The sequence below is a fragment of the Atractosteus spatula genome, chromosome 3 (genome assembly GCF_055471065.1).
Source record: "Atractosteus spatula isolate fAtrSpa1 chromosome 3, fAtrSpa1.hap1, whole genome shotgun sequence".
Classification (NCBI taxonomy): domain Eukaryota; kingdom Metazoa; phylum Chordata; class Actinopteri; order Semionotiformes; family Lepisosteidae; genus Atractosteus; species Atractosteus spatula.
The window spans coordinates 48,775,478-48,793,499 of record NC_142708.1 but is presented as its reverse complement, the minus strand read 5'-3'; the positions used below and the strand labels follow the sequence as shown (position 1 = coordinate 48,793,499).

At 40.0% G+C, this 18,022-nt stretch overlaps 1 protein-coding gene across 2 annotated transcripts; it reads right to left on the bottom strand.

Annotated features, from left to right (window-relative positions):
* Positions 1-202: 202 nt before the first annotated feature.
* trim23 (tripartite motif containing 23) lies at positions 203-17,617 on the bottom strand. Of its 2 annotated transcripts, XM_088909879.1 has the most exons (11): positions 17,490-17,617; positions 12,313-12,475; positions 10,927-11,048; positions 9,208-9,486; positions 8,610-8,792; positions 8,027-8,242; positions 7,206-7,340; positions 6,769-6,898; positions 6,046-6,156; positions 4,318-4,442; positions 203-2,857 (listed from the first exon to the last, which is right to left on the bottom strand). In XM_088909879.1, exons 1-11 carry the CDS (start codon positions 17,583-17,585, stop codon positions 2,678-2,680), a joined length of 1,740 nt encoding a protein of 579 aa, XP_088766005.1. In that variant the 5' UTR covers positions 17,586-17,617; the 3' UTR covers positions 203-2,677. The 2 variants fall into 2 exon arrangements, with proteins under 2 accessions (XP_088766005.1, XP_088766006.1); XM_088909880.1 differs by lacking the exon at positions 8,610-8,792 and having other exon boundaries at positions 17,490-17,600.
* Between the last annotated feature and the right edge of the window lie 405 nt (positions 17,618-18,022).

Below are 18,022 nucleotides of genomic sequence, written 5' to 3'. Positions count from 1 at the left end.
CACTGAAGGTTTCATGATGAACATATGTTATGGGAGAGATGAAGCAAAATTAAGTGATTTCAAGTAATACTGGAAGTGAATAGTTTCTAATGATATTCTTGCAGTGGTTGTAGGTTCTTGTGTTTTAACGGATTCATTTTTTTCCACCCACAAAGTGAAACAGCTGTAAGATCTTAGTTCTGTAACGAAATCAACTATTATGTCCACAAGGTGGTTTTTATTTCAACAGCAGAAAACTAATTCACATTATTGAATGGTATACAAAAGCATTTCTCAATACACACTTCACTCAAGTTACAAATGTTCTTGTTTAGATGTGTACTGTGTTTTCATGGGTTTACAAAGTAATGCCATGTATTATTTTCCACTAATCCACAGCAATGATGGTTAACCTGTAGGATAGTTACTAAATGAATCAAATTCAGACATGCTTTTTCAATAGGTACAAGTAGTAAACTTACATTAAGATGTTAAATGATGAAGATAGTGTTAAGATGAACCTACACGTTCTTTGAATTTCTCAGGAAAAACACAATGATGGTACCTTGGTGTAGTACAATAAAAAATGCAATGTAATGTTTCATAGACCAAACCCAGAGTGAAAACTAGACATTTCTGCAAAGTAAATCTTAGATGATGTGTAACATCAGTCCATGTTGCACTATAATTAAACAGGATGTACTTGAAATGTAGCATTTTTACAGCAGTTGGTCAGTTATGGATAACTGTAGAAAATCACTTTCTGCAAAACAAAAGCTCCAAGCTTTTAGTAAAGATTTCCAGAAAAATGCAGCCAATCTTCTACACTTTCTACCAGCTACACGTACTGTACTACTGTATTCCATCACTGTTCAAATCCAGTGAAAAGTAGATTATCTTTCTTGTGAAGTGTTTTTAATTCTTTAATTTCTTAAGTGCTGTCCTATAGATGGGTTTTGCCTGAATCTGGGATCAGTTCAAGACTGATGCCCAATGAGTCTTTAAAATTGCAACATGGAAATGGGCTAAAGGGTGCATTAAATCTGGGTGTTCTTTTTACATAACTACACATGCAGATAACTTATAAAATAAGAAATATAATATTTCCTTTTAATGGAAATAATGTTCATCAGTCAGAAATATCAGGCAGTTACTTCCCTGCTCCACATGCAAGGCTGATTTGGATACTGGTCACCTAGCAGTCTTCATGACAGAGAAACTTTCGTCTGCAGACCTTGATGGGAAACAGGATGATCACTTTCAAGCATTTAAAGTACACATCACAGAGCTGAAGTCACTGAAGTGCTTCAGGATCTACTAATCACATTTTTCCCCATGTAGTAATCAGTGACTCAAAATACTTTTCAGCCACTAAAGGATACAAAACAAGATATCTCTCGGACTGCTCAGGGTGTTTACAGCAAAGAACATAAATTTCCATGATGTTCCTCAACACCTTCAGGTGGCTGGAGGTGGTGAGTCATATAATCATGGCAATGCCTGAATGCATTGGATAGTCCAAGAACAATTGTAAGCAAATACTTAAATACTAGGCATCACATCAATTTTTTGCCCTGAATGCATATGCATATGAAATGAAAATGATCTATTAGTACTGAAGGAATACAATTTTTGAGAAACACCATCCAGAACTAAGATTCTGGAGCAGTCTTTTTCTGCTTATGCAGGATGTGCTTCAAATGGAGTAGTTTATACAGCAGTTGGCAAACAACGTAGAATACCACATTCTGCAGATGAAAAGCTGCTACCATGGATCTCCAAATCCCCAGCATCATATTTCTCTTTCTTCCTCCTTTCTATGTTTCAGCCTTATAGGACGAATGAACAGATGACAGGTGCACCCACTGCACCTCTACTGAATCCTCCCCTCAAAACAGGAGATGGAATAACTTTTATAAACATCATTAACCCGGGTCATAGCCATAAGGTTCCTTAACTGACCATGATTTAAACATAAGTAATACAATTTACAAAGAGAGGTTTTAAGAAGATAGTCTTTTAGACTTCTTGCTAGCTGGACAACAGATACTACTGCATTCCACCTACCAGTTAAAATCTATCCAGTTAAATCTATAGCATCTTCCAAAGCAAAAACAATGAAACAAAACTGTGTTGATGATCCAAATCCATGATATGTTACCAGGGGACTGTTCAGAATCACTAGCAAAACTGGGAGGTCTTGAACAGGACTTTAGAATAGTCCACTAGACAATTTCAGAAATAGGCCAATTTCATTAGACCTCCCCTTTTCATCAACAGGAAGACCCCCATGAACAATGAAGGGAGCACAATGTGGGACAAAAAGGATACTGCGTGTATACCAGCAGGCCTGAAACTTCAATTTAACACCATTAGGTTGACATGTTTATCAACATCAAAGGGAAAGCTGAGACAAAAATTTGACCTTTTACAAATGGTCTGCTGGAAGCAGTGGAAAGAACCCTCATCTACAGCTCATGGGCCAATGAGCCACCAGGTGTCACAGAGCAGATCCTCTCAGGGAGGAGATGCTATAGGAACCTCAACCCCACCCCAACTCTCTTTCCCACAGCCTTGCCGTGTAACAGAACGCAAACCAATAAGGGTAACAATGAGTTAGCGGTGGGGTGTTACAGAATGTGAGTCAAATCGTCAAGGGAAGCCGATGGAGAGGGGCGGGCCCAACCTCGGAAGGAGCTCAGGCCACATCCAGCACCCCCGCGGCCACCAGCTGCCGGGACAGCCAGTCCAGGCCCTCGTGCAGCCCCGTCCCGCTCCGAGCGTCGCAGCCCTGGATGTGCCAACTGCGGCCACAGCACAGCTTGTGCAAGCTCAGCAGTTCCGTCATCTCCTCCACGGAGACCGCGCCGGCCACGTCCTGGGGGACCGGGAGGACACACGTCAGCACAAAGATCAGTCAATCAACCAATCTTCAAAACACAGACTTACTCCTAAATCACGGAATGCAATACTTCCAGCGGATGATCCAAGGTAGATTTACCTTATAGTCAGCCATTAAGTAAGCAATATTAGTTTAAAAATGAAAATAAACTATCCTTACCACAGGTGTTAGGGTCCATTAGATAACTATTACTTTGAAATAATATGAAGGCAGGGATGTAGTGGAACCTCAAAAATATATATTTACAAATATTACCCTATACAATCAATATACAGTTCTGTTCAATCACAGGTGTCACAGGTATCTAGTAATACATACAAAGGGTTAAAAAGCTAATACATAAGGTGGCATAAGAAGCATTTAAATACAATATTTACAGATGCAAATGGGTAATTACTGTATCCTGGAGAGATAAGGGAAAGGAGACACCATTAATACACCAGTAGTAACAATAGTACCTAGTTCAATACTAAACAAAATCAAAAGAAGACTATTGTTTCTAAAATGAGCAGTTGGACCCAAAGGGGAAATCTGTGTTAGGACCCCTACAGCTAATTTATATCAATGATCTTGATTCTAGTTAGTAAACCTGTCATATTTTACAGACAGTACTGAAATAGAAGGATTAGCAAGCACTGTAGATGCTGCAAAGGAAATTTGAAAAGACTTCCAAAAGCTAAGGCTGAAAAACACTTGGAAGAGGACTAGTGCAGAGTGTTAGATGTATGTAGCACAGAAAACTTACAGATTTGAAGAGACCTGTGTTTATGTAAAAACACCATTATCATCTTCTAGACAACGCAGAAGAAGAAAGGCAATACAGGATTTTAATAACAATGTTAGGCCATACAGTTACAAACACAGGGTTGAAATTAACGCATGTTATGTAAGATGAGTATAATGCACTAAATTTATTCATAAAGGTAAATCTCAATGCACACACTATCCTTAACGCTATGAAAGTCTGTTCATTATTTGTAAATATTTTCACATCCAAATCACCAGCCTCTCTACAATACGTTTAATATGATGACTCTACACAACAGTAACCCTCCTTTTGAGCTAGAAGATCACTGCCAAAGCCAACTTCCTAACATAATGACAAATATTCTACTATATATAATATGTATTCTACATCAAAGATACAGCTACACCTCTGATCCTGATTACACTTATTACATTTAACTATAATGAAACAATTATACATCTAAATAATTAGACTAACCAGAAAATGGCAACTTGAAGGTTGAAGTCCCTGTCCACTTTCTCCAACAGTGTGAGCGCACTTTGAGTAAAATAGGCGGAAAACGCAGTGATAGTTTGGCGCTCACTGCTCTAACATTTTAGAAGAGCAGTTAGCTGTATGGACAAGCAAATGATGACCCATTATGGGCGTCATACATGTTACTTCAAGATACAAAATACTGTATACGTACCTGTTTATTGGCGAATATGAGAAGCAGCGCGTCTCGCAGTTCTTTTTCTGTCAGCAGCTTGGCCAGCTCACTGTGGGACTCCATCAGCCTGTCTCTGTGACAGCTGTCAATCACAAACACCACCGCTGGGAACACAAAAGTGGTACACTTTTAGACAATTAGGGTCTAACCCCACGATTTTCATGATCTTCTAAAGGGTTTACATCACAATAAATGCCCCTTTTTTTCTGGCACATCCGAGCTATGAGGGATCCGTATGGTCCAGTGAGTGTTTGGTCACGTCAAGTGGAAACCGGTGCATGAAACTCCACAACCTATCTAGCTCTCTAGGCTTAATGTACAATATTTTGACAGTGCATAATCCTCAGTCAGTGCACAAGAGAGAAAGAAGGTACAGTAGCACCCTGTAGAGTTGTTGAAGAAGACAGTTTGGCCCTTTCCTAAAGACTTGTAGGCTCTTGTAACAATTTGGGCAGACTGCTGTACTCCAGAACAGCTGGAATCCTCAGTCTGAAAACAAATTGGATTAGAATTAACTATAGTAGATTGGGCATCAGCTGAAACCTGATGCATTGCTCAGAAAAAAAAAATAAAGTGAGAAGAACAAACTGGTACTCTCTATCAGATTGTCTCTCCTGTGATTCTACTGTGTAAGACACTATTTACAACAGCTTGGGTAGTTCAGTTGATAAACATGCAAAGTCTGTCAGTTAGGACAACTTACAGTAGGTTAAAATCAAGGGTCAGGTTTGTCAATGCAAGTGGAAAAGGGGTATTAAAGAAGAACAACATTCATATAACAGGTTCAGAAAAAAACTCAAATTCCCAGTGGAAGAGAAAAAGATAACCAGAAACCACTCTATTTAGTAACATTAAGTTTTTAAAAGGAACATGCTTTTTATGTAATTGATAATTTTCCAAAGAATCCCCAGCTGCGAATCTAAGGCACAGCTGTTATAAGACATTCTTGAAAAATAACATTGGAAGGCCAGATAAAGGCTTGGATGCTCATGGAAAAGAGCCTGTGACGTATGATCATCTCAGGCCACTCTCCAAGCTCCTCACATCTTTCACCTGCAAACCCCCCTTCCTCTGTCACAAAACCCTCAAAACACTAAAAGATAAAAGTGCTCCGCTATGAAAGACACAGTTCTCAGTGATTCTTTAAGAAAAATATTGAGAGGTGTACCTGTATGACCATCTTCATGAATGTACAGTATTGAGGAGCAACAGGGTGACTAAAGGCTTTAAAGACTCAACCATAAGATCAGGCTTTTAAACAAGGATTTACTATACATTTATCCCAGCAGTATTGCTTTCATTTGCATAGCACTACTGAATTAAAAAAGCCTACCAAGAGAGTACGGTTATCCTCAGCTGACTGGGCAATAGAAGAGATGACAATTCATGCTTTGAAATTGCTCCTGGACAAGAGGAAATTTACACAATATTATATCCTGAGTAGAGTGAGAACATCTTGTCCTGTTGTCTCATCTATAATGGATCACCAAATCAGCCTGTGGGTATAACCTGGATTTCCATATTCCACAACTGACACAAAAAGGTATTCTGTCAAAAGTGGCCTATTCATCTTGTTTAGAAGTTTAAGACCTGGCAATATATCAAGGTAGACAACTCCCACACCAGATCATGAATTTAATTTTAATCCAAATTTGAAAATCAAATATTGGATATATTCTGAATAAATATTTGGATTCTGATGCATACCTTGTGTGTTTAGATAATAATGTTTCCAAAGCGGCCTCAATTTATGTTTGCCACCTACATCCCAAATAGTAAACTTTAGGTTTTTGTATTCCACTGTTTCCACGTTGAAACCTAGAAAACAAGGAATGATACGGTTAAAGGTCACCTGAACAATAACTCCACTGAACGACTATGCAGTCTACCTTTAGGTTTGGTTTTACTGTGTTTTTTTAAGAGCTGGCTCTGATAGAAATCTTACCCATCAACTACTCAAAGTAAAGCAACTTTAAGACAGGGTATGTGCACGTGTATATACATAATTTTTTAATAGAATGGGTATAATACAAGGTGTTACACCACAGAAATGTGTGTAAAACCTAAAATTGGGTCTTACAGGCCTTCAAAATAATCATTTTTCTTAACTGTTTTAAAAGATACCACCAAAAACAAGCTAAGGTCAACAAGTTAGGGGTGGAATAAAATCTTATATCACCCAAAGTTTAAACATTAACAGGTATTACTGGATGGGCTAGGTTTTTTTTTACAATGTTTCTCTTTCATTTTAATACCATACTGATTGCCTGGAAACCATAATAAATAAAACCATAATTAAATAGTTAAATATTTTACAGAAAACAAAAACGTTTACCCATTTCAGATATGGATTCCTGCAATAAAAATAAAGCAGACTATGCATAAACAAACTCCAGGTTTAGTTGTACAGATATCCTGCAGACGTTTTACCTATTGTTGGAATGGGCTGCATGAACTCATCCTGCTTTAGTTTAAAAAGAATTGTGGTTTTTCCTGCCCCGTCCAGCCCTAACGTCACCACACGAATCTCCATTTTTGGGCCTATGTGCACCCTGTTATCCTGAAGAGAAGGGTAACAAAAAGTAAGACTTAGGAAATAGAAAAACATTTGAAGTACATCTGTTGTTAGCACAAAAAAGGGAAGCTTCACAAAACATTTTTAGAAGTGAAATATTCAAAATATGCTTTAATTCTATTGGACTTTCCTAAAACAATACAGTATATTCATTCTAATGTTTTCTTTTACAAAATTACATAGGAGATCAGATACTGCTGAACAGGAGTTAGTTTTGAAACACATCAAATTATGTGTAATAGGAAGCACACCAAGATCAGGAGAGCTGCAACAAATACTGTCCTCACTTTACCTTGGTGAAGGTGACCGGAATACTGGCGTCAAGCTGAATATGATCAGCAAGCTCTGTGAATTGCTGCTGTTGTTTCTGGAGTGTTTCTAGTAGTCTTGTGATCTCTTGTTTTGCCAAAACAACTCTGCAATCATCCTGTACAATGTAGAAAACAACAATAATAAGGCAAATTCACCTTCAACCATGCCATATTTCTTAACATCTAGAGTCCTGCTCTATTGAAATGGTTCCTCGATATTAAACGTGAGGACTTTGATTTTTAAAACTCCTCTGAGACCGCGGTGGGTTCCAATCTTTTTCCAGCCAAGGTCCAGCTAGTTTTGATCCCTGCATTTCATAAACTACTTCCTACAGCAACCACACTAAAGAAAAAAAGGTATTTCTGGCATTTGTATTTCTCCTTATTAATAATAATTCTGCATCTTACACAGATGGGCAGTCAAACCAATAAAACGAAAACCATTGATATGATAAATAGCTTTCTAAACACTTTCCTCAGAGTTTATGCATTCCAGAAGGAAAAAGTGTAAAAAGGTCCCTGTCATGCCTGGATCACTTCCTACATGAAAGTTTAAACCAGCACTTGTATGAATGAAGAGTGAAGCTCTGCCCCCACCAGGTTTAGCACATGGCTACTCACAGGCGCTCACAAATTCAGAGGACCTCGCCACGTGCCTCCCTGACAGCCAACACTACACAAGTCCTCACTGTAATGAATGCAGCTCTGCTCCATTTCCGCTCACAGGCAACCTTCACAGCCACGCAGTGCAACTCTCCAGACATTTCCTTTCGTTCCTTTCCTTTTGTTGACGGTGCCATACCTGTTGCAATGTCTTCTCACAGTGAAGGCAGGCAGTGGAGACCTGCGACAGCAATATGGTCATGTCTTCCTGCTGCTGACGAAGCCAGATGAGTTTTTCTCGCACGTGGGCGTCAACCACACTCAGGGCCATCTCCTCCTGGCGGCACAGTGTCTCGTGCAGGTCTGCAAAGTAAGCTCGGACACAAGAGCGCGCGCTTTCAGCCGTACCAGGCACCTGGATGGACAGGAAGGAAGAAATGCAAGAAGGCTCTCACACACACACACACTAGAAAATACTCATTAACCCCAAGCCATGCCAATTCTATTCTCAGGCACTGAATAAAATGTTTTGCCTCTGTAGTCAAGAAGTTCTTATCTACAGTACGAGCAAAAACAGTTTTGGAGTACTTATTGGTAATCTGTACATTTTTGGTCACATAACATAATTAACAATTAACATAAAGAAGGGATTTGAAACAGCAGGCTGCCCTCAGATGTCACGTCTATATGCATCTACAGATTTTCTCCACGACTATTCAAGTACTGACTTGGTCAGGCCTCAGCAGGTCTTTGCAGAGAAAGTGCCATTCGATCTTCCTTACATGTTCTGTGTGAGCCATGCCGATGCCATCTTCCACAATCTGTTCTCCCCCCTCGATCTGCTGCACAATGCCCACCAGTTTTCGGGAATACTCTGAGATCTCCTCGGTAAAAGTACGAATGCAGTGAGCCATGTCCAGAATGGAAGCACGGATCTGATTTGCTTCGGCTTCCAACACTGCATGCTGAAAGTGTGGGGGGGGGGGGGAAAACACTGCATGATTTGAAAAGGACTGGATGTTGGTATCTTCTTACCTTAAGAAACAGGTGTAAATTAGCAACTTCAAATCACATGTAGAGCCAAAACTGTCTGTTACCATACCCATACAGACACAATCATAAGCTAAACATCATGCATTCAAAAATGGAAAAATGCAACACACATTAAGGAGTTTTAGAAAAGCCTGTGCCTGACATTCATCAATTCCCACACTTCAATTCAGGAAACTTTCATCAAATTATCAGACGTTAATCACACAGCTAAACGGAACATTACTCAGACTTCAGAGTACATAACAGCTGTGACAGTCAACACTGTGTGATTAGAGGCTATCCAAAACAGCAGCAGCAGTCTAGCTGTTGTGGATTGTGATGACTTACCTTGTGGCCTTGGTGCTTCCCGTACTCTTTGCACACACAGCACATGAGTGGGCCTGGCTGACAGGCATCTTCCAGGCAGACAAACTCGATGGCATGCACCTGGTGCTGGGGACACAGAGTCTTCTCATGGGGCTTGTCGGCAAGGGGGACGCGTCTGTGCTTGGCTAGGGTGCGGGTGGAGTGCGTGAGCTGGGAGCAGTCTGCACACAGGTGAGTGGCGCACACAGTGCAGTACATGGACGCGATGTGATTCTCGTCCTCGTCACAGCGGATGATGCGCTTGGAAAGAAGGGAAGGTTGAGCGTGTTGGAGTTGGCCAAAAAGAACATATCAACACCAGCAACACCAAAGATGATTATTTCTTTGTAAAATTATGTTTAAACATGTGTTATGCCTTTGCTTTCTATGTTAAAAAAACAGGCTTTCCTCAAAGCACAGATAAGGGCTTTTTTAACAAAGAAGGGGTTTGGAATGCACTAACTTAATGTGTGTTTTACTACCCATTTCTAATTAAAACAGATGCAACGTAATTTACAATTTTGGAAAAATAAAATAAAATGCATTCTAGTTAGTCAAAATCAAAGGCAAATTCTATGGAGAACAGTTACTATGAACAAATGCTAATCTTCATTTCTGAAAATTTGTCACAGGGGTGGACACAAAATGGAAACACCAATATGAAGTATTTTAATTGGGCGTTGGGCCAGCAAGTGCCGCCAGAACAAACTGTATACTCTGTGGCAGAGAGGAAGAGTCAAACAACTCATTCCTGGATGGAGGAGGTGGAAAACCGTTTCAGGCATCCTTTCAGAATATTTCATATATACTTGACTGGGTTCAGATGTCATGACCTTCTTTGTCACCAAATATGTATACATCACCATCATGCCCATGAAATCACTGGGCAACCACATACGCTCTGTGGATGAGCGCACTGTCATCCTGGAAGATACCTATCCCAGCAGACAAGAATTGCTGCAACATTTGTCGAGAATAGAGTAAAGGATGAATCATCTGACAATATCAAATTTCTCTACAGCTTGGTTTTCTGTTGCCTGTGCTCTTTGCTCCACTGAAAATGCAAACGTGCATTACCAGCTGTGATGAGTGGTTTATACTGTACACCGCCACCAGACTATTCTATCTCACTCTGTGGAGCTCTAGGTGGACTGTGCTTGATTAAACTGGCTATCCATGCTCCAGGTTGAAATGATCCACAGTTGCTCGGCTGTTTGGCTCACACTTCGCATCAATGCACAGACATCACGATCCTGGAGTATGAGCTCCTGCCCAAAGTTTCCTTTTCCTTATGTCTTTCTCTCAGTCACTTGGTCACTGAAGGTTCTGCCAAATGCACCATACAAATCACCCCTGTTTGAAAGTCAGTGAGATCTCCTCTTGCTGCCACGCTAGCTAGAATTATAGGCAACCAGGTCTCTCCAACATTTTTATGCAGGACACTAAAGCATTCTGGGATGTTATTTGCTTAATTAATGCATGAGCCACACCAGTGTAGAAGCCCTAGCTTCAATATACTTGGTCTTCCCAGTTTACCCAGGTGTTTCCATTTTGTGTCCACTACCTGTACCTAAAGCATTGTGCACTGTACAAACTCAATGTCACCAGATCATAAGGTACAAAATAAAGCCTGAGAGATAGCCACAATGCCACACTCAGGAGTTTAACACTACTGAGAATGCCCAGTGAACAGTCTTCTACCTCTCCAGCTCCTCCTAAGGCATCTTCTGACATGCCTGACTGGTTAGAGGCCCCATGCTGCAGTCTCTCAAGGAGCTCAAGCAGAGCAAAGTTCTTCTTCAGTCCCCAGACTCCAGAATCTCCTAAACAAACACACACATTCAAAACTGTCATATTACCATAGAAAGTTCACATCCCAAGATATTGCACAATTGTTAGAATCAACTTATCAAAACAAGTTCAAGAAATTGATTCTGTGATCTGTATATTGTGCAAGCTTCTTTATGTTCTTACTTCTCATGCAAAATAAAAATGTGTTCTTCATTCCTTGTTCTTCTATGTCTTCCTCTAAGATGTAAAACCATACAAAAGGGCAGCTCCAGGTATAAATTTTATACAACAATTTATATAACAATGATTAGACAAGGCTCTAACCCTCACTAGGAATAGGAGGCTAAAAATGGATGAATGGTTACATATGTAAAATATAAATCTGTTTATTAATTTTAATTAATAACAATGTGGGTTTGTAGCTGAACATCCAGGCTAACATTCTGTATAAAAACAATTGTAAAAAATTAAATTATTCATACTGTATATTAAACTTCTAAAATAGATTAAAACTCCATAGTTGATTGACTGTTGCAAAGTCAGAATGAGGAAAATCTGATTTAATTAATTCTGAGCGTCACACACTTTTGAGACAATTTCATGATAAGTACTGGACCCTGCACTGTTCATTTTCCATACACTTAGTTATTAAAAAAACATTTACACTCTAACTATTTTTTTACCTTGAGTCTAAATGTTGACTGTAGTTTCATGTTTCTAATTTGGACAATTGTTGGTGTTTCTGTTAACTTTTAAAGATAAAGCAGCTTTTTAAAAGATAGTGCAGCTTGTTCCCTTAAGGTTATTTCCACCAGGAGGTTTCTTGTATCAGTTCTGTGTTCATCTTCATTTAGACATCTCCAAGGTTGTTTTAGACCAGTGCCACTACACTGCATGTAAACCCCTAGAACTTCACATACATGTATATCACCCAGGATACAGAAGAAAACTTCAATCTCATTAAATGTTAGCAGTCAGTCTTAAACCCAAAATACCACGATGATAATGACTGTTTCTGTAACTGAATTTCCAATCTATAAAGGATTTTAAATGCCATTCTAGATACTTCTTATTTTAGAATTTTATAACATGGGTCCCTATGAATACCAATTCATCTTTTTTTCTCCGTTTGTTTTTTTGTCCTCCAAAACACAAAAAAACAAACTCCAGTTTATTAAGTCAGTGAATTATAATTAAACAGTCATATGCCCCAGCTGATGCAAATTTAGCCACAGTAAGCAATTTCAAAGTCAGGGCCTTGTCGTCTCCATGGAAACAACCCAGCCCAGAGCTCACCCAGCTCGGTGACCTGTCTGTCGAAGGGGCAGCGGATGGCCCTGCCGTGCAAGGGCAGGCGGGTGAGGCAGTCATGGCAAACCGTGTGGCCACACAGTAGCAGCCGGGGGACTTTATCCCCTTGCAGGGAGAAGACGTCTTCGCACACTCCACATTCCAGCACCTGGAAGCACACAACAATCCACATGAGAAGAGACATCCGGCCAATATCCCAGGCAACGCAACCAGACCGACATAGCAGGAGCTTAACAGCTTAACAGCAGCTTGCGGCCACAGATCTCCTGGGCAGCACACAATAACTATCAGCTCAGACATCTCAGAGAAACAAAACCTAGGCTCCGATTTAAGATTCACTCTGGCATAGGCTGGGACAGTGCAATCAATGTATCTGAATGTAATGCACAGAAATGAAGTCTGACACTGAATACCTTTGAATCCAAAGACAAAAGCCAAGTGGAGCTCGACTAGCCAATCAGGTTGATTAGCCAGAAGCTATATCACCCTGCAACCCACTGAAGCTCAGCAGGTGTGACCCTGGTGAGTACCTGGATGGGAGACCTCCTGGGAAAAGCTAGTGTTGCTGATGGAAGAGGTGTTAGTGGGGCCAGTCGGGGAGGGGGCCTGCCCCTCTAGACTGTGTAGGTCCTAATGTCCCAGTATAGTGATGGAGACACTACAGTGTAAAAAAAGGCACCGACCTTCAGATGAGACTTAAAAAAAAAAAGAGATTCTGACTCTGCGGTCATTAAAAATCCCGGAGTGTTTCTCATAAAGAGTAGGAGTGTTAACCCTGCTGTCCTGGCCAAACATCCCCCCATATTGGCCTCCTACTCCGTTCTCCTCCCTGCTTACAGCTGGCGCGTGGGAAGCATACTGGCGCACTATGGCTGCCGTCGCATCACCCAGGTGGGTGCTGCACACTGGGGGTGGTGTAAAGCCCTTTAAGTGGAGTGTCTAGGAAAGTGCCAAATAATTGTATTATTTCTATTTATTTATCAGAAATAGAAAATTGTATATAAATATATCAAATAGGTTAGGATTACTATTAGAGGTACTGTGTACTGGAGCCGTACAGCACCTTGTACTAGTGACTGCCATGCTTTCCTGGAGCAGCTACTAATATTCTTTTTTTAATTTCTTTTGAGCTTATATTTTATTAGTTTTCTATGTATTCTAACATAATATTATAGGACTGACTGCATCAAATTCTCCAAGTTAACCGACTGCCAGACCCATAAAACAGTACAGGGATTTTTTTTACAGACATCTGAGTCTGGGGGGGGGGGGGGGTGGCAACGGTCAGCATTACTGGCTCAAAGCACTCGGGCCCTGGGTTCAGTTGCTGGGGTGCTATCTGAGTAGAGTATGGACAGTATGTTATCCCCATATTCACTTAGATTTTCTCCAACAGTACAAAGACATACTGGTTGGTTGGGTTCTGGGAAAACTGGTGTGAGCAGGTGTGTGTGTGTCCTGTGATGGACTGGTGTCCCATCAAGGTGTACCCTGCCTTGGGTCTGTTGCTTGCCGAGACAGGTTTCGGCTCCCTCGGGGACCCTGTGCTGCATAAAGCCGTTAGAAAATGGAAGGTTGGAGAGATTTTAGACAGAGAAATTAATTATTGAACAATATGTCAATAAACTATTTATAAACTGAAAGTTGTTTGAGGTTGACCACTGAACAGACTGGCTGATCTGGTATAAAGCACTAAACATTGCAGGAAGGTCCTGAAACCAAAACAAACACCTACAGTAACATGCAATTCAGGCCCCATTTCAGGGTTTGTTTTTAATATAAATAAAAGTGCAAGTTTTGCACAATAACTCAAACTTATTATGAGTGTTTTGCTTCCATATGCTGATAATATCTGAGATTACCTACAACAGGTGAAAACATTTCCATGCACACTGTTTTTTATGTTATAATTAAGGTTGCCACATGGCCCCATAATCCCAGCTAACTTTGAGACAGAGCAGGATATTAAAGTCCCTAAACTTTTACTGCAGCTTAAACACCGCATTGGGTCTGACAATAGAATAGATCTCTATGAACATGGAAAAATAAAAAAAGTATCTAGAGCCTGGAATTTTAATTTTACCTCACTCATTTGCATGTATTCATTCCTAAACGATGCAGCTTACCTATCTAATGCGTTCTTCTGTATAACAAACTGTGCATCTGATTACATATTTGTTCTGCAGGACAGTAGGATAAACACAATGCAAATGGCAGCTGTTTAATAGGGATGATGGCAAATTGATGGGTTGAGGTCAATTAAGCTGAAAAAATACTCAACAATTACGTACAGAACTGCTGCCCCCACAAGTAACCGAAAAAGCTTTGCATTGGTTTCAAAGTAATTTAAACATTTAGGACTTCTTGTGAACAAAATGTTATTAAGTTTTAACATTGCTACAATATAAAACAAAGAAATGCGTGTCCCAACACAAAGAGAAAGGACAAAGGGGCATTATTTCACTACCAAACTAAAAAAAAACAGGAAAAAAAAGAAAAAAGGAAGGGGCGGATTGAATATACTGTGTAAATTATAAAAAGCCTTTGTCTGGGCCAAGGTTTGAGCTCTTGGAGCTGAGCAATGTAATTTAGTTATTTTCAAGAAGGATAATAGCTATTTTGACACTTTCAAGAAGTATAATATCTACAAATGAACAAAACTCTCTATGATTTAAAGCAATGCTGCTCTCCACTCAGTCCTGGAAGGCAGATTTTATAGCTGCAGAAAGGAACTATCATCGAGTAGGAGCAGTTTGGGCATCACTGGCATGGGACCAACCTCCCACAAAGCCACACATGCATGCTTCTTTTTTCACTTAAAAAGATCTTTTTGCCCCCCCCAAAAAAAAGTCAGAATCCAGCAAGCGATGTGGCTTATTGCTTGAACATTTTTGTGGACCTTTATCTTTATTAGGAAAAATAGAAATAATATCTGAAAATATGATAAACAAGAGTTTTTCCATGAAAAATGTCTAGAATTGAATATTACTGGGCTAACATGATCAAACACAGCCTGCACTAGCTGAGATCATCAGGGCCAGGAGAATTTTGCTTCTGCATAGATTGAGACTGAGACTTCAGCTCCAGCAACGCTTTAGGAGTAGCCCAAAGTTTTCAGCTATCGATCTTAACCAGGTCTGTGCAGGAGCCAGAGGTACAGTACAGAGGTGTTTAATGACCTTAAAAGCTGGAAGCTCATGTTGTTTTACACTAAGTACAAATTGTTTTCTAGGATGTTCACCATACTCATATTGAAGCGGTCTTATCATACATAATAGGAATTTGGCTCTAATTTTAGTGAGGCTTTAAACTAAGTTTTTAAAACTATTTCATATTTGGCCTGAATGTTACAGTTTTGTTCTCTCCCCCCCCCCCCAACTGTTAAAATGCAGTTTCTTAACTGTTCATTATGTCTGTTTAAATTACAGGAAAAAGTAAAAGAATAGTCACCTATTCAAACATTTGGTGTCTTATCATAGAGAATGAGGGTAAAAGAGTGGTGTCTTAAAGAAGTCATGAAATGCAGTGAGATTCAAGGATGGGAAACATACTGTATGCGTGTAATATATTGAAGTTTTCCAGCAATACACTTATGGAGGAGCAAAGTTGAGTGAACACAAAATCAATCCACAAAGGCATTTTATTACTAGATGGGGGGGGGGGGGGGGGGACTATTTTTAACAGTTTTATTTCACCGAGCATCACATTGAATTCTTGTGCAAATGTTTGAAAGCTTTTGCAGGCAGGGAAAGAGAGGAAACAAGGGGACAAACACAGGGGAAAATGTCCAGCATGGGGATATTCTCTACATGCGTTCAAGTCTGGAACATTCTGAGGTTTAATGCTACCTGGAAATTCAAAAACATTGGGCATAAAAACTGATGACTAAATACAACCCTTTTCATTTTATGTATTGCACAAGAATGAGCAGTATTCTTATACTGTAGCTTATGAAATATATTAACATTAGCATATTTGAGAAGAGTCTGTTAGAGTAAAGCAACTTGGATTTAATCAAATTGCGAGCAAAACGGGTTCTGAAGGAGATGTTTGCAATTCCTTATTTACTGCTCCAAGTATTTGGCTCTGTGCTCTTTCTGCCAGAAATGTCATGCAAATGCATCTTTACATGGTCATGCTCAAGAAGCAGGTTTAATTTCTGCAAACATAAAAAATTAGACCATGAAAATTAACTTCATCCCGGTGTGGTTGGGTCATTCATTCACAAATTTTACAGCTTTACTAGATTACAGTAACTGTAAATTTCTTTTTATGTAATGTCGGTATCGATATATTGCTTGTTTCTGGGTAAGAAAGATTCTACCGTTGCTACTAAAAAGAAAGCTGCACAATTGACATCGACATCTGATTTAATGATAATAACATTAGAGACACAAAATAATGGATGCAGTTACCAAAAATAAAAACAATTAACTTAGCCATCTGCACGCAAAGATTTAAAATCGGGGTTATTAACATTTGTTATGCAATATTTAAGTAATAAGAAAACTGGCCAATGAAGTGTGTGTGAGACACAAAACTCAATTTTTAAGTGACTACGTCTCGGTCAAATATGTGATCCTGATTATAACCACACAAAAAAAACAATGATTTACATGCGCACAGGAAGTGCAATTTTTCTATATTTTGAAACATGCAATTGTATTCAAGGACAGCCTTTTCTTTGATGCGTACGCCAACGCAGGCGAGCAAGCCTGCTCTAAACGCGCTGGAAATTTCCAGACTAAGTTACAAGTCTAAGCAAGCCAAAGATCGCTTTCCTATTTGCAACACAGGCTTTTCTGTGCCACACAAACTGCAAGTACCTTGTCATGAGATCTTGGTCATACTGCACTTACATAACAAATAACGCATGATTAATATATCTTTCTGAATTAAACTGCAGTGTGCAAACTGAGTTTAAGGGTTACGTAAAAGACAATGGGGACATCGCATTTTCAGAGGCTGTCATCAGCACCAAAGAAGCTGGTGCAGCTACATTAGCAACACAGCATCCGAGCCACGACAGCAGCGGCCGCCCAACTTGCTCTCTCTCGCCAACTCTGTCATTCACGGTCACCGGCAATGCACTCCTCTCTGCGGGCGTCGCAATAGGTTTTCTTTTTCGGTCACTGACCGTTTCGAGCGTCGGCTTCACTCACCTTCACCGTGCCTCCTGCAGCCGCCCGGCCATGTCGAACACAGCTCTCCATTGCCGCTGCAGATGATTGCTTGTTTACACCTACAGCAGCAGCCATCCTCGGGCACTACCACCAGCCCAGCCGCCCCTAGGTGGGTCCGATTGCACGCAGGCAGAATGGCATCAAGATAAAAATGCTTATATGTACTGGAATTGGAAAATAAAGACTCAGGTTGAAGTTTTAAAATCAGTCCTTTTAATCTCATCGACATATGTGTGTAAAGTAACAACCGAGTTCCTATTTAAAACTTCCACCTTCCCCCGAATAAGCAAAATGGACGTTCCTGTCAGCTGTTTCCGTCAGCTTCCAGAAAGCTGCAGGTGCGATTGCGCATTGAAGAGGCTCGGTGAAGGAAGTTTTTGTGTAGCTGAAGAGGAGGCTTTGAAGGCGGAATCTTTGAGTTTGAAAGAATTTGAAGATTGTTTTAATCGAGTTTATGTGTTTTCCCCCTAAAAATACTGTATTTTATTTCTCCCTTATGTTTAAGAGACAGT